Genomic DNA, 25,487 nt, shown 5'->3' on the forward strand with positions numbered 1-25,487 from the left:
ACCAGGCTGGCCTTGAACTCAGAAATCCGCCTGCCTCTGCCTCCCGAGTGCTGGGATTAAAGACGTGCGCCACCACGCCCAGCGAGACTCACAAGTCTTATACATACCATGGCACACAGCGCTGAGCAGTAACCAAAAGATTATATGCATTACGTTGGTTGGTGAATTCTCAAGCCTTAATATATGGACTTAAATATGATACTTGTAATAACGAGGTCATTTCCAAACCTTTCCCAGTGCTCTTAGACATGGTGCAGCATTTGTTAAGGTCAGATTGTAAGAAAACTACTGTATCATGAATTTTGTATTTCTTATATGTGAATGTGAATGTTTTAATAATTGCTAGATACAAAGTTTCGCTGGTTTTTAACTTTCAAAAATATTTTTATGTATCTGCAAGTAGGAATGTGCTCTACATGTGTGCCTGGTGTTCTCAGAGGCCAGAGGAGGGCAGTGATTTCTTTGGAACTGGATGGCTGTGAACCTCCCTGTGGGCACTGGGAACCCAATCTGGCTCCTTTGAAGAGCAGCCAATATGTTCTTATGTTAATGTTAATCGCTGAGCCATAGCTCCAGTCCCAACAACTTTGCTTTTAAACATTTAAAACTTACGGTGGACGAGTTAAAGGAGTACTTACGGCTGCTGTTTAAGCTGCCTGGTTTTAACATACTATCGTACCTTTCTCTGCCTCCACATACTTTCCTTCTGGACTGCCTGAAATTTGTAGGTCTCATGACTTCAGTAATTTTTTTTTTTAATTAGCTAGTGTGGCGCGGTGGGGCCCACCTTTAACCCCAGCATTTGTGAGGCAGAGCCAGGTAGTATGTAAACCAGCATGGTTTTAGGGAGTTCCAGGACGGCCAGAGAGACCTTGTCTCAAAAACACAAACAAAAAAATTAATTACCATTCAGCCCCAGTGCAAGGTAGAACCGGAGAGCCTGCCCACGCCAGGCGAACCTCCCCGGGCACTGCTGAGGTGGTGAGCACAGGCCTCTGGATGTGGGGCATGTTAACGAAGTATTACTACGAGTGCCATCAGTTTTAAAGAAAGTGGGCCCTTGAGCCACCAGAACTGCCCTTGTTCAGCCGTGCATTTCGACTGGGGCGGGAGCGGCTACTCCAACAGGTGGCAACGTGCTCTGCAAAGTTTGTCTACGTCGCCCTCAGGGACCCGTCTCACGTTTCCAGGCGCGGAAGGAGTGGGCCTGGGCACCGCGGCCCCTAAGGGTTGGGCCGGGCCAGCCGAAGCCAGGACGCATTCCAGGGGGGAAAAGCTGAGCCCAGCGCGGCCCTCACCACCCACTTCCCGCCCAAGCACATCCCGCCACCCGCGCCTGCGCCCGCCGCGGGACCGCCTTCGCTCAGCGACTGCGCCTGCGCGGGGCGTCGCGTTACGCCTGCGTGCCGCCGGCAGCGGAAGGAGCGAGCAGGGCGGGAGCAGTGGGCGGAAGGGGCGGTGCTCTGCTGCGCGGCCTCGCGAGGGTGAGTGTGGGGCCCGGTGCGCGCTGAGGCCAGGAGTCGGGGCCGCGGTGCGTCCTCCGCCCGGGGTCAGCCCCGCTGTCGGGGGCGCCCCCTGGAGGCTCGCGGGGGGCAGCCGAGGAGGATGTGGCTGAGTCGGGGGCGGGGTGGATGTGGTGGGGCCTGCAGGAAAGACTGGAAGGGACTGCGCGCTTTTTCCTTACATAAGAAAGGCGTCGCAGTCGCTGCTGTCAGGTTCTCGTGGGCCGGTTTGTGAGCTCGTCTCCGGCAGCGTGGAAGGAGCCGGGCCCGGAGCCTGTTCAGTGCTAAGGAGCTCCGCCTGCAGAAGGGAGCAGCAGACACCTCAGAGGGGAAGGAATACTGATTTGCAGGATATAAAGCAGGGGCCAGACGGGGAGTCACAAAGCGGTGTCTGGGTTGCCAAACACCGTCGCGACCGCGCCGGTGGCGTTCCACAGAAGACATGCCAACGTCAGATATGTTTCTCATTTGAAAAACGAAGGAGAGCCTAAGAAAAGGGGTTCTTACTGTCGATTTTCTCAACAGTTCCCTTGCATATATTTTGGAGAACAAAGAGACTATAAAAAGTGGCTAAGCTAGTAGAAAACCAATTTCCAGGAGAAACAAAACGTTTGGGGGGGGGTGTCATCTACAATGTCTAGAAAGTTCTTTGACGAAGTAAATATGTTCAAGGAAATAGTATTTTTATTAGGATGGTTCTTTTAAGGCTTTGTTTCCTATTAGAGACTATAAACATGGAAAGTTATATAATCATGAGGAACATAAATGGTGATTACAAAATGTGAGGGTGTCATAAGAATATATTTGGAATGGATGGAGCAAATGAATGGTTGGAATTTGCCCCAGCTGATTGGTGTCATGTGGGAAAAGCAGACATTTAGTCTTGCTGTATGTAAGAAAGGTGATGAACATTGCTTTAAAATCATTCATTGCCACGGGTCTTCTACAGAGATCTGATTTTTCTGGAATAAGGAACAAGTTATCTATATTTTTATGTGATCCTCCCGTTGGTTTTAATGTGATTGGTGTTCGGGTGAGTTAACAAGCACCCTCTGTGAGCCAGGTATCACCTAAGTTAGTATTCAGAATAATTTGATTTAGAGAAGAAAAGATTTCCCCAAAGCCAGGATCACCAGGAGAGGATTTAAGCAGAGGAGAAATGTTGTAGAAGAGGAAAGATGAGACCAGTTAAATCTGGAAGGTGGGGAATTGAATAAGTACTAGGTTTGGAAGACCAAGTCTCCTTAGAGGAGGTCTGAAAGGAGAGTATGAGAAAATTGTGCAGCAGAAACAGACTATTGGACTTGGTTCTAGGGCATCAGTGTCACACAGAAGGCTTAAGAATGCATGCAGTGGGGGCCCACTCCCCTAGTCAGAATGCCTGGAGTGGGGCCTGAGAGTTCCCTCTCACAGGTACTTCTGGTCTGGTTTGGGAGATCGCTGTTCTAGGATGTGGAGGAATTTGAACCGAAGAAGCTAGATTCATGTTCCAAGATGGATCTTACTGAGCAGTCCAAGGGCACTGGAGAAAGGGTGGAGAAGGGCAGTGTTTCTTGATCAGCACGCACTTGGCACCAGGTCCTGCCCGAGTGCACGGCCATTATTCACACTTGCTGTTCCCCTTGCCTGTTTACATTTGCACAGGAAGAGCCTGAGACCATAAGAGGGCTCAGTTACCAGTGCTAGTCTCACTAACGCTGCAGGTTTCCAGAGCAATGAATAACAACATTTAATGGTGAGAGGCTCCCAGCACAAATTGACCTCAGAGTAGAAATTTGGACATACGACTCTTTCTGGAAATAGTGAAAGATAAAGTAGACAGGAACCTCAGAGAAGCCCTCCCCAGGCAGTGAGTATGTTCTGTATTACCCTCACTTATCAGTGACTGCCTTAACCACTCTGTAAAACCATTTTAAAAATTGAAAGGGGGAGGTGAAGCTTTGAGCAGGGGTGGAGATGATAAGCAGGTTAGTGGTATCTGACAACATAGTTTCTAAATCAAAATCAGTTACACACCGGTTGATTGTGTGGCCTATGTGTATTGTACTATATCATAGACACTGATTGGGTTTAAAATGCCTTTTCTTGTCATGGTAATTACTAACATTAAGAATATTCACTTGCTCAGTTCCAAAACAAATATTCCAAGTCAGGCCCTGCTGCTGAGCAAACTCCCAATGCAGAAAAATGGGTATGGATCAGACTTTTAAAGGAAAAACACACATTTACAAGTGTTCTGCTTCCAAAATATCAATTAGCAGTCTGTGTAATGGAGTTATGGACTAACGTAAAATTATTGCTATATCCTTTGATTCTGCAAATGGTGAGCTATAGATACAGAGCACCCATGTTTTATAGAAGACTGCCATCTTAAAAGTTACCACTGTACATTGTGATGAGGGCTGTCAGAGAGGCCAGGGGAGTAATCACACTATGGTTCCTAAAGGATGAAGAGGGTTTTGTGAGATAATGAGAAAGAGCACATCCCACATGGAAAGACTATGGTGACAGCCACTTTGGGAAAGAGCGTAGCTGCCTCTGGGGTCTGTGTACACACAGAATGGAGACAGCAGGAAAGCAAACGTTGAGGAGGAGGGGGTGGCAAGAATTCATGGAGGAATATTAAGGTATTTATGTCATCACTGCTTGCCTGGATTGTAAACTTGATGCCACCAGGAGTCATGTCTGGCCCATATGCCAGTACATTCCAAGGTCTAGCCCAGGGCCCTGCATATGGTAGCTTCTGCATAAGTGTTTATTGACTGTGCCATTGCACATTCATAGAAGAAAACATTTTTATTTTTAAGGTAAGGCAGGGGGAGCCTTGAAGGTAGGTTTGAAGGAGAGTATATGAGCATGAGATGCCTGATAGCGTGGAGGATGAGTAGAGAATGTGTGAGAGGTGGCTGTAGTAGACTGTGGGCTTCCAGACTTCACAGTGTACTCATTGCAGGCTGTGTTAGAAAACCAGAAGAGACAGTGCTAGGGAGGATTATCTATAAAAGGGATAAATGTTATCCAGTGACATTTGTGTTTCATGCATTCGTGCATGTGTATTGTAAATATATGTCTTATAGCATACACAGCTTGAAGCCTACAACATTAGAGAGATGTGGATAATGGAGAAGAAAGAATAAGTGAGTCACTTTTGGGAAAAGTAGATGTGAACTTAAAATGTTATTATCTGTGTAACTCTCTCAGGGGAAGTATGATTAAATTTTGTTCCTGTAACAAAGCATAGGTTTATTTTGGTTCAGTTTTGGAGACTTTAATTCATGGCCCTGTTGGCCTTGTGGTAGCACAGTGATTGTGGTGGAAGTATGTGGCAGAGGAGCTACCTGCCTCATGGAGCCAGCAATGAAGGAAAGAAGGGGCTGGGATTCTGATATCCCTGTTAGGAGATCCCCATGGCACAGCTTCTGAGAGGTCCCACTTCCTTAAGGCTCTACTGCTCCTAAGAGCACCAAGGGCTTAGCACCAAGCCTCTCACACATGGACCTTTAGTACTTTTAAGATCCAAAACATAGCAAGAAGTATTAACAGCTTATTTCAGTATTTATGTCTACTTAGTATTTTTCACTGTATATTAAAACTCTGGCACCCTGGTTTATTAGGTATGACAGTACTTTGTAGTAAGCAACTAAACGTTGTAAATACCACAGAATTCTGATTTGAAAAGTGCTTAGTCTACAGATTGAAGGATGAAGCCTTCTGTCAAAAATCATGACAATAAACTGAACAGTTGGTATGATGAACGGCTCCTTTCTTTGGCTCCTTTGGCAAAGGTGCTTCGTTACAGGAGCGCGCGAGAGCGAGAAGCCCTTCTTCCTACTTAGACCATTTTGTCAGTATGATGGACAGAATCTGCTAGGATGTCAATAAAATTACAAACTTATCTTTCTGTCCTGCCTGTGACATGTATAGTAAAGATAAAAAGTTTCTCATTAGGCTAAGTTATATTTGCTTTTAAGAAATGTAGTGTCCCCTTTAAATCAGTTTAATTAAATAACGGGGTTATGTGGATTTATTGGGTGTGACTTTTCTGTGAAATGAAGAGCATTTTAAAATGCTTAAAATTTAGTCTGTTCTGTACCTAACTCATGATTGGGAAATCATGCTGACTTTCTAAATTTGGCAAAAGTAAAAAACAAATTGTAAACAATGAACATCCAGATGTAACTATGATAGACCCAAATGTGGAGGCTGTGTAACTTTCTCTTGAGGTCTTAGCGTACAGATCTGTGTTTATAAAATCCCACCACTAGTTGTGAGGCCTTGAGGCCTCCACCTCACAGTGCTGAGCTTCTTCACTATACAGCGGGGTTCCTTTGTTGTAGGATTAGTTAGGAAAGTACACATAGAACCTCATCGTACTGCACATGAAGTGAAGCAGAGCTGTTGCTGTCTGCCGTTCACATAGTCCCAAGAGATGGGGTGCACAGGGTGGGCTGAGGGGAGATCAGCCCTTAAACAGTCTGGAAGGTGTCAGAAGAATCTGGATAATTTTGTTAGTTTACTGGGAGCAGGTAAAATGATGCCGTTAGTTATTTTTTAGTTCTTGTTTCTCACTTCAAGGACTTTTAAGCCCTGTCTGGGTATGAAAGAACTGCCTCCAGAGCAAACTTTACGCTGATCAGATAGTTAGCACAGGATTGTCTAAGAACGCCTGCTATTAATTGCCATAGTACATTGCATGCATGACATTCTCAGTGAATAAAAATACTATCTTACGATTGTTTTTATTTATGTTAAAGGAAGCTACACTGTCTTTATTAGACGGTTTTTATCCATCTTGTTTAGAGAATTTGCTTGTACTATGAATAGACACTTCGATCTGGTAAAGTTCTTGTTGTGGGTTTCGTTCTTTCCATATTTATATATTTCTTCTCTGGAAGCTTGGTTAGATGTCAAAGATGTCTCCATTGACAGTAGGTGCTTGGAAGAGCAGAATGTGTTTGTAAAGGTTCTCTACTCACACAGACTTTATTGCCAGTCAAGCTCTTCCCCATAGGCTGAGTTCCACAGTTCCACTGATGAGTCTAAAGAACCGTTTTTGAAAGTTGGCCATGTGCCAGGCCCTGCTCTTGAGTCTGAGGAGGTAAAGACTACATGCTGCCCTTTCTCTGGGAGGACCATCAGCTGACCAAGGAGTGATGAGACCTGGTTAATAGATTTCAAGACAAAGCAACAAATACTGTGTTGCAGATATGAACAGAAAGTTGTGGAACTAGCATGGTTGACAAGCATGGCTGACGAGCACTTTTAACTGCCTGGGAGGGTCTGAAGGAATGCTGGGTGAAGCAAGGGTGCTGTCAGTCAGTCAAAATAAAAATTCTGGCAGTGGCCCATTGGGTAACACCTTTCAGGGTGTGGTTGCACGTCCAAATCTGATTCTGATAAAAATAATGGCTAAAACACTAGCCACCCTTTCACCTTGCATGTAGTTCCTTTTACTAGTTTCTTTTTTGGAAGATATGCTAATATTATGTCTAATTTGGAAGTTGACATGCACACATATTGAATGTAACACTGAAGGTTACAATAAATAGTAAAAGACTCATCAAGTTGATTCCTGGGTTAGGAAGAGATCTAAATGAGGAATGAAGGGTCATAGGTTATGGCAAAGATAATTAAATCATGAGTGGTTACTAGACATTTCTCATTTAAAAAAATCTAAATTCCAATCTTTAAAAAGGATTTAGTGGTTGCTATAGCAACTGTATTAGTTTCCCATTGGTGGTGTTAGTGTATAGCAAATTATCACACATTTATTTTCTTAATAATTAACTGATTTATGGGGGAGGGCACACATGTCAAGTCAGGCATGTGGAGGTCAGAGAGCAACTTAGTAGAGATGGCTCTCTCCATCAACTTTTACTTGGGTTCTGGGAATCAAAGACAGGTGATGAGGCTTGCCTGCTAAGCACCTGGACCTGCTGTAGTATTTGGCTGGCCCAACACTTTTATTGTCTTAGAGTTTAGTCAGTCATGCCTGACACAGATTGAAGTAGCTAAAAATCATGGTGTTGATGGCCTTTATGCCACCCTCTTTTCAGTGACTCCTGCTTCTGGTTTTCTCAGCCTCTCCTCCAGTCAGTCAGCATTCACAGGTTGTCTCACTCTGTTTACTCCAACCTCAGAGAGCTGACTGGGCCTCCTGATGTCCAGCTGTTCTTTTTTCTGCCTTTCTCCTCACTTTAAAGGTCCTGGTGATGCCACGGAGTCAACTCAGATAAATGGACTAATCTTTTTCTTCACTAGCACCCTGAATTCTATGAACGTATTTCAGTTCCCCTTTGTAAAGTAATATATGTTCTGAGAGTTGAGGGATTCAGACACATGGGCACTGTCAGAGATGCCATTCTTATACACTATAACATTACGCTGCTTTTTAACAATATGGTCTGCCAAAACCAGATTAGAAGCGCCACGATAACCCTGATGTAAGGGAAGTTTTATTTTGAAAAATGCTTTCAACTTCAATCCCTAATCAGTTTTTGGTTGGTTGGTTGGTTGGCTTGTTTTTTGTTGTTGTTGTTGTTTTTTGTTTTTTATTTATTTATGTATTTATTTATTTATTTATTTATTTATTTTGGTGTTTTGAGACAGGGTTTCTCTGTATAGTCCTTGCTGTCCTGGAACTCACTTTATAGACCATTCTGGCCTCGAACTCAGAAATCCACCTGCCTCTGCCTCCCAAGTGCTGGGATTAAAGGCGTGCGCCACCACTGCCCGGCTTCTAATCAGTTTTAAAACAAGCTTGTATCTCATGGATTTAAACAACATGTAAACATTGGAGATATCCAAATTATGTCTGAGCTCTGATTTTAGCACCAAACTTAAGACTGAGATGCATCTGCTATCTCAGTTGGATATCCAGTGGGCTTTCTTAAAAATTAAATCTGGAGATGGGAGATGGCTTAGACGCTAAAGCATTTGCCATCCAAGTGTGAGGGCTGGAGTTCAGATCCTCAGCTTCCACATAAACACCTCTCAGGCATGGTGACAAGGCTGCATTTTCAGCACACTAAGGCCCATGGAGGGATCCCCAAATTGAGGTAGCTAACTAGACTAGCCAAATGGTGAACAAAGTTCAAATTAGAGACCTTACCTCAGTCTACAAGGTGGAGAGCAATCAAAAACAACATTTGACAACCCTCACCCTCCACACATGACATATACATGTCTGACCATACCGATGCACACAAACATGTCCCCCAACATATAGAATACTAAAAATAAAAATTGAAGTCATTTTATCTATCTACCTATCATATCTACCAACCCACCCACCCTCCTTCCCATCCTATCTATCTATCTATCTATCTATCTATCTATCTATCAGCTATCTTCTGGTCATAGCTCAAACCTTACCTCCCATTCTTCAGCTTCCTGTGGCTCAGGGTAGACCTTTACCTGAGCTTTAACATCTGCATTGCACATCTGGTATGAGAACAGCTCCTTCAGAGTTCACATGGAGTTTGAGCATCACCTGTACTTGGTCCAGGCCACCATCTCCTTGGCAGTTACAGTAATTCCTGCACTGTTTGCTCATCTTGTTCTACATATCACTCCCTGCTACCTACTTGGGAATTTTACATGAAATAGCCAGAAGTCCTAAAAATAAAGCAAAGCTAAACAAAAACAACAACAAAAAGAAACCAAACAGTAATGAGCTGGAGAGATGGCTCAGCAATTAAGAACACTGGCTGCTCTTGGAGAGGTGCTAAGTTCAATTTCCAGCACCCACATGGTGGCTCACAACCATCTGTCATGGCTTCTGATTCCCTCTTCTGTGATCATGAAAACAAAGCACTCTTATACATAGGATAGATAAATAAATAAATAAATATGCATAATAAATTCTTTGTCCTGGCTTCCCATCTCACGCATTTAGTACACTCATCTGTCTGTAAAGCCTGTGTTCATCCTGTCTTTGACTGTCTCTCCTGTACTTTTCCCTGTAGCTCATTCAGATCCAGCCACAGTGACTGACAGACTGACAGACAGTACATTGATTTTCTCCTAAGAACATAAACTCCATGATGGCAGTAACACTTTTTGTTGCTGCTGTATTCTCAGAGCCAGACTAATGCATGACACATACTAAATGCTCAAACAGTTATTGAATGGATGCTTTATAATCTTGGTTTGGGGTTCCCCTCTCCCCTTACTCACGGTAAGACCTTTTAATGCAAAAGGACATATTTTACATAGTTCTAATTTGCTTTCAGACAGCATGTGAGAAGTAAGTTCAGATCAGCTATATCTTGTCTCTGGTTGTTTTAAAGTAACTACCGCATACCTGACGTGTCAGCTTTATGGAGTCTAACGTGCAGGACATTCTTTAATCTGGCTTCTGTTTTCTTTTTTTTTTTTTTTTTTAAACTTTTTTTTATTTATTTATTTTTTTAATATTTTTATTACATATTTTCCTCAATTACGTTTCCAATGCTATCCCAAAAGTCCCCCATAGCGCCCCCCACTTCCCTACCCACCCATTCCCATTCTTTTGGCCCTGGCATTCCCCTATATTGGGGCATATAAAGTTTGCGAGTTCAATGGGCCTCTCTTTCCATTGATGGCTGACTAGGCCATCTTTCGATACATATGCAGCTAGAGACAAGAGCTCCGGGGTTCTGGTTAGTACATCATGTTGTTCCAACAATAGGGTTGCAGATCCCTTTAGCTCCTTGGGTACTTTCTCTAGCTTCTCCATTGGGAGCCCTGTGATACATCCAATAGCTGACTGTGAACATCCACTCCTGTGTTTGCTAGGCCCCAGCATCGTCTCACAAGAGACAGTTATATTTGGGTCCTTTCAGCAAAATCTTGCTAGTGTATGCAATGGTGTCAGCGTTTAGAAGTTGATTATGGGATGGATCCCTGGATACGGCAGTCTCTAAATGGTCCATCCTTTCATCACCGCTACGAACTTTGTCTCTGTAACTCCTTCCCTGGGTGTTTTGTTCCCAATTCTAAGAAGGTGCACAGTGTCCACACTTTGGTCTTCATTCTTCTTGAGTTTCATGCGTTTAGCAAATTGTATCTTAAATCTTGGGTATCCTAAGTTTTGGGCTAATATCCACTTATCAGTGAATACATATTGTGTGAGTTCTTTTGTGATTGTGTTACTTCACTCAAGATGATGCCCTCCAGGTCCTTAATGCCACACCCAAATCTATGTTCTCCACTTCTCTTTTGTTTCCTCACTATGGCCTCTTTCTCTCAGGTTTCTCATTCTGGCCTCTATTGCTAGAGTCTCATCACTCCTCAATTCTCACGGTGCTTCTACATGTATCTATGACCGTACACTGCTGCTGCTGCTGCTAATACTATTACTCCTGCTGCTGTTGCTACAACAACAACAACAACTACTACTGCTATGATTGATTGTGTTGCCCATGACAATAGACAAAGGGTAGTTTGGGCCTCAGTTTTTTGTCCCGGTTCAAACCTCATCTCTCATCACTAGTTTTGTATATCCAGGTCTTCTGCCTTCACTGACTTTCCCAATCTTCTCTAGTATGGCAAGGGCTAGACCAACTACCTACACTGAATTTACACATTTAAGGCCTCAGCCTGGAAAACCTGCCCCATCCTTCTATAGCATTTTTATTCTTTTAGACTTAGTCCTGGCATTGACTCCCCAGTGACTTGAATTCCTCAGTGAGAGTTAGCTCCTGTGATAGTGACTTTTCCCTTAGCACTTTGTGCTTTGGGCTGTTGGCTGTTTTGTTTTGTTTGGACATGGTGTGTCTTATTTCATGAGCTCCGTCACTGAAGAAAATGAAGTAGTCTTTAGTAAGCTGCAGTAGGTTGACTAAGAATCTCCACAGGATTTATCCATGTCTTAACCCCTAAGCCTGGAAATGTGACCCTACTTAGAAAAGCAGTCTTTTTGTTGGAATTTAGCAATTTCTTCCAACATTATACTAATTTGTTAGAACTTGTGTGAGGGGCTAAGTTGAAGATTAAAGCAGATGGCTCTTATCTGTTACTGTTCTCATCATTGATCAAAATGCCAGAAACGGGTGACTTAGGGGAGGAAAGCCTTGGCATGGCCATTGTTCCAGGTGATCTCAGCACATTATGGTGAGGAAGACATGGTGGCTGGAACAGATGATGGGACTCCTCATATCACCCAGGCATACAGAAGGTCAGAGCTTGGGACCAGAAGCAAAGAGAACCAATCGTCAAAGCTTCTCCCACAGCCAGGTCCCACATCTTAAAGGTTCTACAACTTCCTAAAACTGTCAGCAGTTGGGGACCAAGTAATTCCACACAGGAGCCAAAGGGACCGGGTCAGATTTAGGCTGGAGTAGGAGGAGCACCTAGCACCATTTCTGTTACCATCTGTGTTTCACTGTTATTCAGTGATCTGGGAACTACATATTCTCAGGAAAGGATGACTGAATAAAAACAGTTCTTGCCCATGAAATCTCTGTCTAGTTATACTGGTAGTGTTGATAAGAATTTTACATAAGGGTATGCTGAAAGAAGCCTTTAAAGACAGATTCTTCTTATTTTTTAAAGGATTTATTTTAAAAAAAATATATAAGTCTAGTGTGGTGATGTACACCTTTAATCTCAGTACTTTTGAAAGGCAGAGGCAGGTGGATTTCTGAGTTTGAGGCCAACCTGGTCTATGGAGTGAGTTTCAGGACAGCCAGGGCTGCACAGAGAAACCCTGTCTCAAAAGCAAACAAACAAAAAGTACTTTAAAAGTACTTTATTAGTATGGGTGTTTTGTTGGCATGAATGCCTGTGTACTTGTATGCAGGACTCTCAGAGGTCAGAGAGGGTGTATGAACCCCTGGAACAGGAGTTCAGACACTTGTGATCTGCCATGTGGGTGCAATCCAGGTCATCTGGAAGAGCAGACAGTGCTGTTAACTACTAAGCCATCTCATTAACCCCTACAATTGTTATTTTTGTTTTTTAATTCCATATTGTGTGCATATGTACAAGTGAGTTCAGAAGAGGGTATCGGATCCTTTGTAGCTGGAAGTAGAGTAGAAGTGAGTGCCTGGTGTGGGTGCTAGTAATGAAACTTGAGTCCTCTGTATGAGCTAATGTGCTCTTAACCACTGAGTCATTGTTCTGGCTCCCACTTTTTTGTTGTTTTAAGTATGTGCAGGGTAGTGATGGGTGTTTAATACTTTTTACACACTTTTAAAAATTGTCCTTTTACCTCAGTATTTTCAGAGACTGTGTTTCCTCCTAGAAGACTCAGAAGTCACACACATAGTCTCACCAAAAAGACTGTCTAAACATTAGCTGAACAAGGACAACAATAGACATCCTGACTTGGATGGCAAAGCTCACAAGGCCTCCACCGTATGGCAAGAACTACAGGCAACTCAGGACTGCTGAGAGAGGGAGAGAGAGCCTTCCCGGGGAAGAACACACCGATTGTCTATCCAAAACCAAATGGTCAGTCCTCAAAACATACATACAGATAACATTGCACAGACTAAGCAAGTTATATTTAGGAATATATATGTATAGACATATATGCATGTAACAATTAATGGAAAGATGCCACGGACTTAAAAGAGAGCAAGGAGGGGTCTATGGAACAGTCTGAAATGAGGAAAGGGAAGGGGGAATGATGTAATTATCTCAAAAATAGTTGTCCTTTTAGAATAAGGTTAATTTTATATAAATAGAAGTTATAATACCTTTGTATTAGAGTTCTTTAGAGTAATAGAACTTATGAAGTGAATAGAATGACTCTATATATGTATTTATAGGTGTACCCATGCCTATATATGCCTATGTATATACATAAATCATATATATGACTTATTAGAATGGCTTACAGGCTGTAGTTCAGGTATCCAACAGTCCAGTAGTTGTTTGGTCCATGAGACCAGCTGGATGTCTCAGCTGGTCTTCAGTCTACCCTGGAATCCTGTAGAGGTAGGGTCTAACACTAATGAAGGAATGCTTTGCTAGCAGAGCAAGACCAGTCAGGAAAAGAGCTTCGTTCTGTGTTCTTCATAGGCTGCCAGTGGAAGGTGTGGCTCAGATTATAAGTGGATCTTCCCACTCCAGACTATTTAAGAGAAAGTCACTCACTTCTCTTAAATAGTGTGCCCAGTCATTTGGGTTTTAGTTAACTCCAGATGTAGCCAAGTAGACAACCAAGAATAGGCATCACAACTTTCCTCAAAATAGAAAGAACGATTGGAAAATCAGAGCAGCTCTAATTCTACAAATGAAAAACTTTTACGCATTTCAAGTATGTATCATTTAGAGAAAGTATCTTAGAGCAATAAAGTAACTCACTGCCACAAACTTAACTGGGCAGCGTCTGCGTCTGCACGTCTGTAAATCCCAGCTTACCCCTGGAAGTTGGGTGTGTGACCTAGCATTACAGTGTCTTACAGATTGATAAACTAAATGTAATGCTAGCTACTCTGCGCTTCCTACAGGAATCAGGTCATCTAACCCTCACAACCACTCGGCTTTATCTGCTCCTTTTACTGCAGAGAAGATCGCAGTACAGCGTGCTTAAGGGACTTGCCCAGAGCCATAACACCAAAAGTGAGTGGCTATGGCTGGTAACTTGTGTCGCATGCGGACTTAATGGAAGTTGTACTGAGTGAATGTGAAAAGCCTCTGCCTCGTTCTGTGGTAGTTCTGGCTTGAGTGTGCTTACCTACAGAGGCTGGTGTGGAGCTGGGAAGGAGCATCGGAACAAGCCCAGGTGCTTCTGACCGTCGCGGAGGTACCCTGCTCTGCTCACTCCCCGGCCTACGCCATCTACTCCACATTAAGGCCTATTGTTGTTGATTGTGTGCTTATGTCAGATTACTCAGGGTGCCTCTCTGAGTACATACGTGTACCTAAACTTGTACCTCAAGTGCCACAGTCCTAATCACACTTCTTATGCAGACAGTGAATAAGAGGCCAGCGCAGAGGGAATCTTCTGAAAGAATCTTTTATGCATGCCTCAGAATCGGGTATGTTGACCTGAAGAAATCCTTAAGATGAATGCAAGAAAAACATGGCAGAAAATATCTACTCTAATGAGGCTTTGTATATTATTTCTTACATTTGCTATTTATTCCTATTATTATGTGTGCACACACACACACGTTTGAGCATGCCACAAGTAGAATGACTATTGAAGTCAGTTCTTTCTGTTGTGGGTCCCAGGAATGGCACTCTGGTTGTTAGGCATCTGTAGCAAACACTTTTAAAAAGGCCTTGTGTTGGTTTTGTTTAAAGGATAATTTTAATGTAAATTCTATTTTACAATAAAGTAGTTTCATGTTTTGAGTTATTCTTAGTACTAACTATGGCCAAGGGAGTCCTCTCCTAAATTTTAGTGTCTTAGTTGGGTTTCTGAGTTGGTGCTGAGATAAAGCACCATGACCACATGCAGCTTGGGAAGAAAAGTTTCATTAGGCTACAGGTCATCATCAAGGGAAGTCAGGGCAGGAACTAAAGGCAGTAGCCTGAAATGAAGCCGAGACCAGGAAGGAGTGCTGCTTCTGGCTTTCTCAGTCTTCCAGCTGGAGTCCTGGAGGATTCCTGGAGAGCTGCTGGTCTTCAGTCTGCATTTAAACCCTAAAGAAGTTGGCTCTAATAGAGTAGAGCTCGGTAGCAGGGTAGATGAACTTGCCAGTGAGAGTGAGGGCAAGCAGGCAAAAAGCAGGGTTTTCTTTTTCCATGTCTATGTTGGCTGCCACCAGAAAGTGTGGTTCTTCTTGCTCCAAATAAACTGATTAAGAAAATCTCTCATAGGGAGTGCTCAGCAGCCTGGGTTTTACTTATTTCCAGATGGAGTAAGCTGACAACCAAAATTAGTCATCACACATATTATCAAGAACCCTGATCATTCAGGTCTTAGAATGCAGGAAAGCAATATGCAGGAATGCTGTGGTCTCTTGGTTTTACTACTTAAGTATTTTAATTCTGTTGAACTCAAAAATACACTTTCCTTCTTTCTAGGCCATTCATAAATCACACCAAGCCAGAAAGTATCCGGTTACAGACAAAATGACTATTTCCACGCTGCTACTTTCTCCTAATTGGCGTTTACTAACCTGCCTCTCAAGAGTGCCTTCCCCACGGCTCCTTCACTCAAGTCTCCCTGCACCCGGACCCCCAGGTGCTCTGCCAAACTGTTTTGGACACCATTGTACTAAGAGGGTGCTACTGTCTGACGGCTTCAGGAGAACATTATGTGTCCAGGCAACCTTGAAGGACCACACAGAAGGACTTTCTGATAAAGAACAAAGATTTGTGGATAGACTTTATACGGGTTTAGTGCAAGGACAGAGAGCGTGCCTAGCGGAGGCCATAACTCTCGTGGAATCAACTCACACCAGGAAGAGGGAGCTGGCTCAGGTGCTTTTGCAGAGAGTCTTAGCCCACCAGCGGGAGCAGGAGCTGCGGAACCAAGGGAAGCCCCTCACGTTTCGAGTAGGTCGGTTTTCTTTTTCTGCTGTTCAGGAAGTGGTTTTGTAAGTTCTTCTTTTGAAATACATCCAGGAGGTATGATATCAAATTGAGATTTCTTTGCTTGATATTTGGATGAAATATAAATGCTGTTTTCTACAGGTATTAATCTTCATATATGGTAAAATTACCATGAGCATTTGAAGCAAGCCTGTGTACTCAGGAAGAGTAAGAATCTTGCTGTGGATTCCAGAACCCAGATATACTGGATGACTGTTAATCGGGGTGCTCTTTTTTTGGCAGTCTTCTGCTTTGCACCCCATCCATGATTAGTCACCCTCTTCATGTTGGAAGTCTGCATCTTGGCTGCTTCATTGGCCTTTCTGTACACAGGCCTTCCTTCTCCTTCTTTTGTTTTCTTTAGTCTTGCTATCTAACATAGGCCCACTTTAACTGTCTATCCTCCTGCCTCAGCTTCTTGAATGCTGGGATTCCAAGCATGTCCTATGAACATGGATGTCGACACTGACCCCTGCCACTGCATAACCATGGACCCAGACATGGCAGCTCAGGCTAGGACCTTATCGTGGCCCCAGGTGCCAGGGCTGTCCACTCACAGCAGACTGCTCCTCTCCAGTTCTGTCTCCTTCATCATGCTCAAGCTGCTCTACTTCTCTTTCTCTCTCATCTGACCGACACACATACACATTGTGGTGGCTCCCACTACAGGCTAGACACATGGTTGGAGGACTTGTAGGTCACATCTTCTGTCCTTGTGCCTGGTATGGTGGCAAGCTGGTGTTTATTGCCTCTCTTGTCCCATGCACTGGAGAGCAGGTCTGTAGGTGACATGTAGCTTTGATTTGATTTGGTTTGGTTTGTATGAGTCCTAGGCATAAGGCAGCTTTGACCACCAAGCCAGGCATCAAGCTAGGATGAACAGAGAACTGCCATCTGCTCTGTCCCTGACTGATATATGCACAATATCACCAACAAGGTACCTCTACTCATTGCCAGGGGAGGGGGGGAGAGATACTTTTTATTAAGCTTCTAGGGGTGGCTTTTAGCCTGGCCATCTCCATATTGTGATTTAAAGGAGAGAAATTGTTTCCTGTCTGTATTTAAATGTTCATTTGACTTTTTGGATTATTTGACTTTGTCCTGAGATTGTGAGTAAGCTTGCTACATTTTTGATGCCATGTAATGTTGAATAATTTAGATATATTTTTCAGCAGCAGGAGTTAAGCAGGGCAGTTTGGGTGGACAGAGTGTCCCATGACGGTGAAACAGGTGCTTTGAACCAACTCTTCTGTTAAGAAGAGCTTGAGATGGTAGTGCAGGGACTTGTGGGCAATGAGTACACGAACACTGACATTGTAATAGACTTTGAATCAGAGTATATCGGTAACACAGAGAATCAGACCTCCTAGGATTAGATATGAATGCTTTAAAGATGGTTTTCACAAATAGCTCACCAACCAATCTCTGTCGTTGTCCACACATTTCACAGTCCTTCCTCTACCTAAAAGGAGAGACTCTCATTTTGAGAGTACTACACTGGGTCTTAGTAGTATTCTCCTTGGAGAGAAAAGCCAGCATGACAAAGTCTACTTATCCTCAGCTAGAGAACCTTTGAAGAGACAAGAGTCCTAGGGATATGTTTGCTTAGCAGCTCACACAAACCTTCTCAGATCTTTCTGGATAGCCTACCCTGATCTTAGGCCTGATTAACTCAAGTCTTCAGTTATTTTATCATCATCGTAAATAAAAGTAACACAGATTTATTCAGCATCTATAAAGGTGCTTGAGATGGAGACCTGCCATGAGGAGTAAGGACCTAAGCCTTCCACACACTACATACACCTTTGAAGATTGTTAAATGCCTATGATTAATATCCTTTATTCAATGGGAACAGCTCTCATGCCCTGCAGTGTATGTGACACACTGTACTAAACATAATCTCATCTAATTCTTAAAACAACCTGCAAAGACCCATACTATTGAAGTAGCTGCTGTCCTGAGGAGAATGCTGAGGCACCAGGGAAGGTGAGCAGCACAGGACAGACCACAAACCTTGGGTTTGTGAGGATCTCACAAGGATGAGACACACTGACTGACCCCCTTACCTGCTATGATCGACTGACTCTCTAGTAGGGCTTCTCTGCCATTTTGAACACAAGTAGTTTTTTTTTTTTTTTTTTCAGATTTCCTTTTATTAGATATTTTCTTAAAGTTATGAGTAAAAAGAAGAATATTTGTATGGAAAATTACTTTCTCAATCACTGGCAATTTCTAGAGTAATGGATTGTTTTTCCAGTGGGCAGAAGCAGAAGGGGGTGGGTGGAATAATTACCCACCGTGATGAGAGGAGGGCAGATGTAGAAATTCCGCACCCTGCAACACAAGCAATAATGTCTGTTCCCAAAGATCTGCACTACAGGAAAAGGGCAAAGCACACCTTCTGATGGCTGAAAGTGAGCTTTATGAGCATACAAAACTTGCACTTTTCCCTCTCTATCTATCTCACTGCTCCTCAGAAATTAGATAAAGATAAGATTTTTCACTTACACTTTAAGGCATGTTAAAATATGTCAGTCATGATTTTCATAGACTAGATGAAACTACTCACCATGCTAATTATATTTATGGAAGACCTATAAGTCACTCAAGGCACAGCAGCTAGGCCCCACCCCAAAGACTTCCAAACAGCCATTCCCAGCCCATTCTAATCAGAGCAGTGTCCAGGATGTATCTTACAGGAGGAAAAGAAAAAAGAAAAAGCCCAAGGTCAGGCTACCACATCCCTGAGCTTGCCCCAAGATCAGACCACATAGCCCTTTAATCCCAGGCTACCCCGGAAAGCCCCCACCCCAAAGAAACCTGTATAAAGCATGCCTCATGCTCAGTTCTTTGCTCCTTGTCTGAAAAGAGGCAGCCGCTCTGCTGTGTTTTCCCCTCCTAATGTCTTGTGTGAGGTTTGTTGTATGGTGTAACTTTGTTGTATTCCTTGGCTCCCGAATGCCAGGATACCTTTTCATCTGAGCTGTAACACAGACCTCTTTCTACTATAGGACTGTCCGGGCCCCCTGGTGCAGGAAAATCAACATTCATAGAATGTTTTGGGAAAATGCTGACTGAGCAAGGGCACAGGTTATCTGTGCTAGCTGTGGATCCATCTTCTTGCACCAGTGGTGGTGAGTATGGCTGGCTTTTTTTAACTGGACAGCTAGTGGGGACTCTGATACAGGTTAGTGGGAATTGGTAGTTGGGTGGCCTCTAACTGTCAGATGAGTTTGGTCTCATGAAAGGTGCCATTTCTGTTCTGCAGAGTGCTGTAGAAACTCTGAGACTGGGTTAGGAGGATGTGCTCTCCACAGAGGAGGTCAGCTTGTAGGTAGCTCAGTGGCTACTCAGGCAGGGTGAGAGGTGCCAGCAGATGAGGCTGAACAAAGGGCATGTGTTAGCCTCTTGGTGATCATGCCTAAGACCAGGCCCTATCTGCAGGCTTTGTTTCTCCAGTGGCCTCTACTTCTCTGTTATTATCTTTATAGTGTTGTAGCATGTCTTCAATTAATCGTGAGGGAAAAGTACAAGTGTTTATAGCTTGTCATCTGTCTGTTCTATGTCCAGCGAAACAAAGCTCCTGAAGGGCCCTGTAGCTTACTGCTGTTCCCTACAGCACTCGGCAGAGCAAGCACACAGTGCACTGCACAGTGCTTAGCACTCACTTGCTGGAGTAAGGTCATGCATTCACTCAACACTTAATTTGCAGCTCATCAGAGATAAAATGAATGTAAACTTAGCTCCCTAAGGACCATTTAAAGAAAACATACAAAGTCTTTCCTGTAACTACCCAGGGAACCATTTCCCTCTTCTCTCTCTTGAGTTAAGCTGCTCGGATTACAGCTATTCACTGAACTGACATTGGAGCTTCTTCTGTAGGTGAGGCACCACCAAAGGGGACTGTGCTATATGGTGAATATGACACAATGCTCTGTTCAGTTCATGTCTCATGAGGGAAACAGGCAACATAAGCAGTCACACTATAGTATGTGCTCTGAGGGGTAATACTTGGTATTTAGTGAAAGTGTGTGGTTTGTATGCTGTGGTGTCCTTCAGAAAGTAATCATACTTGAAAGACCTTAGGTCAGGGGAGAAGTAGGTAACAGTTCTTAATTACCTTTACTGAGGAGTATGGCTCAGAGCAGTCAAAGGGTTTGGTTCACTGTAATAGAACGTTTAATGGTAAATGAAATTATACTCTAGTTCCAAGATTTATCCTTGTCAATTTGTTGTCTAGGTTATTTACTGTTTCAGACTATTGCTAAATGAACCTAGCACAGGCCTTTAGTCCTAGCACTCAGCAGGCAGAAGCAGACAGGTTTCTGAATTTGAGGCCAACTTGGTCTACAAAGCAAGTTCTGGGGTAGCCAGACTACACAGTGAAACCCTGTCTTGAAAAACCAAAACAAACAAACAAGCAAAGGAACTTTGCTGCATGAAAATTAATGAAAGGTTTTCATAAATGATTCTAATTTTTGTACAAGTGAGAAGGCCTTTTCCTCCCCACCTTCATGGTTTAGAGTATTTTCCATAGAAAAATAAAACATTAGCTTGAAATAGTAATTAATAACAGACCTCATGTTATATCCTGTGATTAAAGCTTCATAGCACATAGCTAGGTGGCTCCTAACCTTTCTTTTCTATGTGTATGTGTGTGCATGCATATGTGTAAGGGAGACACGTGAGTGAAGGTCAGAGGTCACCTCAGTATCATTCCTTGGGTGCTGTCCATCTTGTTTTTGAGACGGACTCACTCTCTTGGAACCCACCAAGTAGGCTCTGTTGGCTGGTAGTGAGCTCCAGGAATCCATGTCTTTGCCTTCCAGTGCTAGGATTACAAGCTTGTGCCACCAGGCCTGGTTTTCTTAGGGGTGCTGGGGTCAAACTCATTTCCTTATGCCTGCAAGAAAGGCACTTTACTGACTAAGTTGTGGTTCTTAACCTAATCAAACTGAAAATGAAGGTCCTATTTTTAGGGTTTTAAAAAAGTATCTGTAATTCAAGAGAAAAATAGGTGCTGTTAAATAGAATGTTATAAATGTGAATTCACAGTCTGTATAAACATTATTTATTCATTTATTTGTCTGTACTCGTGCTTTAGAGTCATAAGCCTTCCTGTGATATTAGCATCGAGACCACCCTGGGAACTACAGCTAACATTTTGGGTTCACTGGCAAGAACAGTTCTATGGGAGAATAAGTTGCTAATGCTGTGTTAAGTGTGCTGGCATCCATAGGGTAATACGTAGATACAGCAGATTGTGTACTTCTGCAGGGATGATTTCTGTAGGAAAATACTTTAGGAAAGGTTTTATGTGGAAAAAAAAAAAGGAAGTTAAGGTATATGGTAGGCATGTGCCCTAGAATTAGTACCTACTAGAAGGCTCTAATGTGGAATAATAAAGGAAAAGGGCATACCTTTAAGGAACTCAGTGTTCGCTACCTCATGGTGGGGAAATGCCCTTAGGTGAGTGTAAATGGTCAGGTAAGACTATCCCCATTCTTTGTATGTAACTGTATGGCAAAAGGTTAAGAGCACTGCTCTTGCAGGGGACCCAGTTCAGTTCCTAGCACCTACACTGGGTAGCTTACAACCACCTATAACACTAGTTCCAGGAAATTAAGAGGCCAGTACCTCCAACCTCCACAGGCATCTGCACTTATGCACACATACTCACCTGTAGACACATAGACACACAGACAGACAGACAGACACACAATTAAAAATGATAAAATCAAATATGTTTTTAATTACAAAAAGAGGAAGTAGGAAAAGGTACTAGTAGTTTAAGGGTTTAATTCTTTCAGAATTTCAAGTATTGCTGTTTGCTCAAATACTACAATTAATTAAAAAATATAATTAGTCCATTTCCTGGGTATCAGTTGAGTACTACAATAACCACTTTGTTTAGCATTCAGTGTATAGTAGCTTTACGATGAGGTCATAGGCAGGGAATGCTATAGCTAGAGCACATTTTCTCAACCTTGGTACTGGTGACACTTGGTGACACTGATGGCAAGTCTTTGTTGGTGGCAGCGATTTGTGGTATGTGGTGGCTGTCCTTTGGTGGTGCAGTAGCATCCTGCCCCGTTTGTGACAGGTGAAGCCATCTCTAGATACAGCAGATTCCTGTGGGGTGGGTGAGGGACGGATCCCAGTTGGAAACCATCACATGAAGGAAATGAAACAGATGCTGTGAACCTGAGATGTGCTGTAGGAAAGTCCCCATCCCTGTGTGCTCCATGCCGGTGAGGGGGAGAAGTAACAGACTGGCATAAGGCTGATAAAATGCGACAATGGGGAGGGGAGCCTGTTCTTGGTAAAAAGGGAAAGAAGAGGGTCACCAAAGTTCTCTTATGTCCTCTAGGGTGCCAACAGATTGCAGAGCAGTTGCTGTGTACTGTACAGATTTACAGCAAAGGACATGTCATGAGAAAGTTCCAGAAAGACTCTGAAGGAAGACTTTAGTGTATGTAAGATAGATATGGTCTGTTATGTTACCAGGTTTTTAAGCACATGTTCCATTCCTGTGTAATGTCGTTTGAACCTCAGCACGACTTATTATTCCATTTATGTAAGAAAGGAGGGGTTTGGGAAGGTAAAAATAACACCCCAAAATGAAGTAGCAAGAACCCTGACTTGACCTCTTGTAAATGAGTGACAAGAGGACATACCAGATGTCCTAGTAGAACACCAGCAAGGACACAGCCACACCAATGTGGAGATAGCAGTGAAGAGACACAATGCTGGGCCAGGGGGTTGGCTTGGGACTGGAATGCCGACATTGGTCAAGGAAGGTAAGGTAGGGATGTTGCCTGGAGCATCTGGGGCTTAGATTTGAACCTCCGGTCAATTCAAGGAGACCTTGTTGGTTTCCAAGAGCTTGCAATGATCCACTACTTACTTCAGTATGAGGATAGAGAGTGAGCTAGAGGAGAACTCAGTAATGTGGCCTACACCTCAGGCTTGGGAAGAGATACCGTAAATCACAGCCTCTTGCAATTTGCTGATTGGTAATTAGACCGTACAGCTCTTCCGTGATTGTAAAATATAACTGTGTGTTTTAGGGTCCCTCTTAGGTGATAAAACCCGGATGATTGAGCTGTCAAGAGATATGAATGCCTACATCAGGCCCTCTCCTACCAGTGGGACTCTAGGAGGAGTGACAAGGACCACAAATGAAGCCATTGTGTTGTGTGAAGGAGGGGGCTATGACATCATTCTTATTGAAACTGTCGGTAAGTGTAATACTCTACTTCATAAGAATGTGTACTTTCATGAGTGCTATTTAAAGATGACTAACAACTGACTTCATTTAGTTCACTCAGCAGATATGAACTATAATTAGATACAAGGTATTGCCCCACAGACAATGTGAGTACATGGGCTATGCTCCCTACTCACAAGAGCCTGCCATGAAAAAGGTGAAAGTGAGCCCCGTGTCTGCACAGCTGATATCTAAGCTGACATGTTCCACATGCCAGAGGATAGTAAGCACTTGAATGACCTTGGGAAGTGAATCACAGCACCACAGCACACATGGGATCATGGTGCTGGCTATTCCTCCGTAGCACAGTTATGTGCAGTGAGAACATCAAACGAAAACCCCAGCACTTGCGGAGAGACAACCTTTTGGTTTACTTTGTGATGAATGTATATGATAGAACCCAAACCAGTGTTTGAGGGAATCAGTGAAGACTTCCTGGAGGAGGGAGGGTGGGATTTGATGGTAGGGGTGAAGCATATTTGCACAGACACAGTGAGCAAACATGACTCCTTCAGAGAGGTGCAGCTTGCTCAGGTCACTCACAGCATTGCGGGCAAAGAGACACTTGCAACAGGGGCCAGGGGCAGGTTTTCCTTATGTGCCCTGCCAAAGAGTTTTCATTTTCTCTGAAAGGAGTAGGAAGCTAGAGCAAGGGAAGCCACATGTATGTTTGGAGGGAACCCCACAGCAGAATGAAGAATGATTAGAACATTGAGAGTGGAAGTGGAAGGCAGTTAAACTATGGTGTCAATCAAAGAAAGGAAATGGTGAATGCTACATCAAGTCAACAGGACCAGAGAGGAGGGAATAATTCAGAAGCATGGACAGTAAGCTGGAGGACTCATGTAAGAGAGTAAGAAGGAAGCTTTACAGAGCTGTAGAGAGCACTGTGGAAGATGGCAGGGAGGAGAAGGCAGTTATCAACACATTGCTGTGACATCCTTCTTAGGTGTCCAAGTGACATTGTTTTAGGAGAGTGGGTAATAAATACAGACCTAACACTTATCAACATGGGTCATCGTTCCACACCAAGTTATAAATTTGGTTTACATTAAGTGAAGGAAAGTGGGGGATAAAAATGGAACGTAGCCATAGTGGTTCACTAGGATTATTGTCATAAATAGGGGCTGAGCAGCTTAGACCATGTCCACGTGCCTGCTCGCCCGTTTGTGTCACCCGGCTGACGTGCCTTCTTCAGATGACTTGCCTGCAGTCCCCCCTCTGCCTGCCTTTACTATCACTCTCTGCTCAGATGCCTGACAGGACACCTCACAATGTTGGTTTGACTTGGTACACTGACCTCTAGGGTGAGGAAAGAAAATGGACAGAAGTAGGCACCAGAAGTATCTGCAACAAATAGAGTTTCCAGGTGAGCGTTGAGCTGGGGGTGTGGATCAAAACATAGTCACTGAGCATCAAGTAAGGTTTTCCAGAAAATTGACCCTATAGAGAAAGTGAGAAGTTCTGTGGTGGCTGAGTGAGGCTTCAGGAAAGTGGATGGAAGGGAGCTCTCTTCAGCATGACTGCTCCACGGAAGCTGAGGGTCCAGCACCAGCAGGGTTGCTTTGTGTGCTCTCCTCCCTTGTTTGCAGATGGCTTCCTTCTTGTTGTGCCCTCACATGGACGCTCTCAGGGTTACACACCCTGGCGCCTTCCTTCCCTTCGACCTCATGTAACTCTGTAGAGCCTCATTTCCATCTAAGTTCCACTGAGGGCTGGAATTTCCACGATGGATCTGAAGACAGGTCTAACAGCCTTAGGAAGTCCACCATTTAAGATTGAATGGAGGAGAGTCAGAGGAGAGGGCAATATAAAAGCCAAGTGTGTTATCTCAGAGTTGTGTATGGCTGCTGTCCTAGAGACTCATGATAATAGCGACTCAGATAAAAGAGCGTTGCTGTCTTGTAAGTGAAGAAGCCCTGGGGCAGGTGCTTGAGAACAAATCCAGTTCTACACCTTCAGTCCTCAGGATGCCTCCATCCTTCACATGTAGTCTGCCTCAAGGTTGCTCAGGACTGGAAGGTGGTGGTGGAACTCTGACTGTCCCACTGGGTGGCAGACAGAAGGGAGGAGAGGGAATAAGAAGCATAAAGTGGGATCCAGAAGAGGCTCACCCGGCTGACGTGCCTTCTTCAGATGACTTGCCTGCAGTCCCCCCTGCCTGCCTTTACTATCACTCTCTGCTCAGATGCCTGACAGGACACTTCACAATGTTGGTTTGACTTGGTACACTGACCTC

At 43.6% G+C, this 25,487-nt stretch overlaps 1 protein-coding gene and 1 non-coding gene across 7 annotated transcripts in view; one reads left to right on the plus strand and one right to left on the minus strand.

Annotated features, from left to right (window-relative positions):
- The first annotated feature begins 1,438 nt into the window (after positions 1–1,438).
- Mmaa (metabolism of cobalamin associated A) overlaps positions 1,439–25,487 on the plus strand; it is a 28,374-nt gene continuing 4,325 nt past the window's right edge. Inside the window, exons 1-4 of one of the 6 annotated variants that reach the window (XM_021170543.2) lie at positions 1,439–1,484; positions 15,468–15,945; positions 18,990–19,112; positions 23,049–23,219. In XM_021170543.2, the coding sequence (XP_021026202.1) occupies positions 15,516–15,945; positions 18,990–19,112; positions 23,049–23,219 (724 nt within the window). In that variant the 5' untranslated portion in view covers positions 1,439–1,484; positions 15,468–15,515. Of the gene's footprint in view, positions 1,485–1,511; positions 1,532–12,590; positions 12,939–13,962; positions 14,055–15,467; positions 15,946–18,989; positions 19,113–23,048; positions 23,220–25,487 lie in introns of those variants that run through there. The other 5 variants (XM_085843797.1, XM_029480898.2, XM_085843796.1 and 2 more) reach the window with 5 other exon arrangements.
- LOC115031805 (small nucleolar RNA SNORA48) lies at positions 16,798–16,939 on the minus strand. Its single transcript, XR_003837467.1, has one exon. It is a non-coding gene; the product is annotated as a small nucleolar RNA SNORA48 (small nucleolar RNA).

This window comes from Mus caroli, unplaced genomic scaffold, assembly GCF_978045245.1.
Source record: "Mus caroli unplaced genomic scaffold, Mus_caroli_1 scaffold_10, whole genome shotgun sequence".
Classification (NCBI taxonomy): Eukaryota; Metazoa; Chordata; class Mammalia; order Rodentia; family Muridae; genus Mus; species Mus caroli.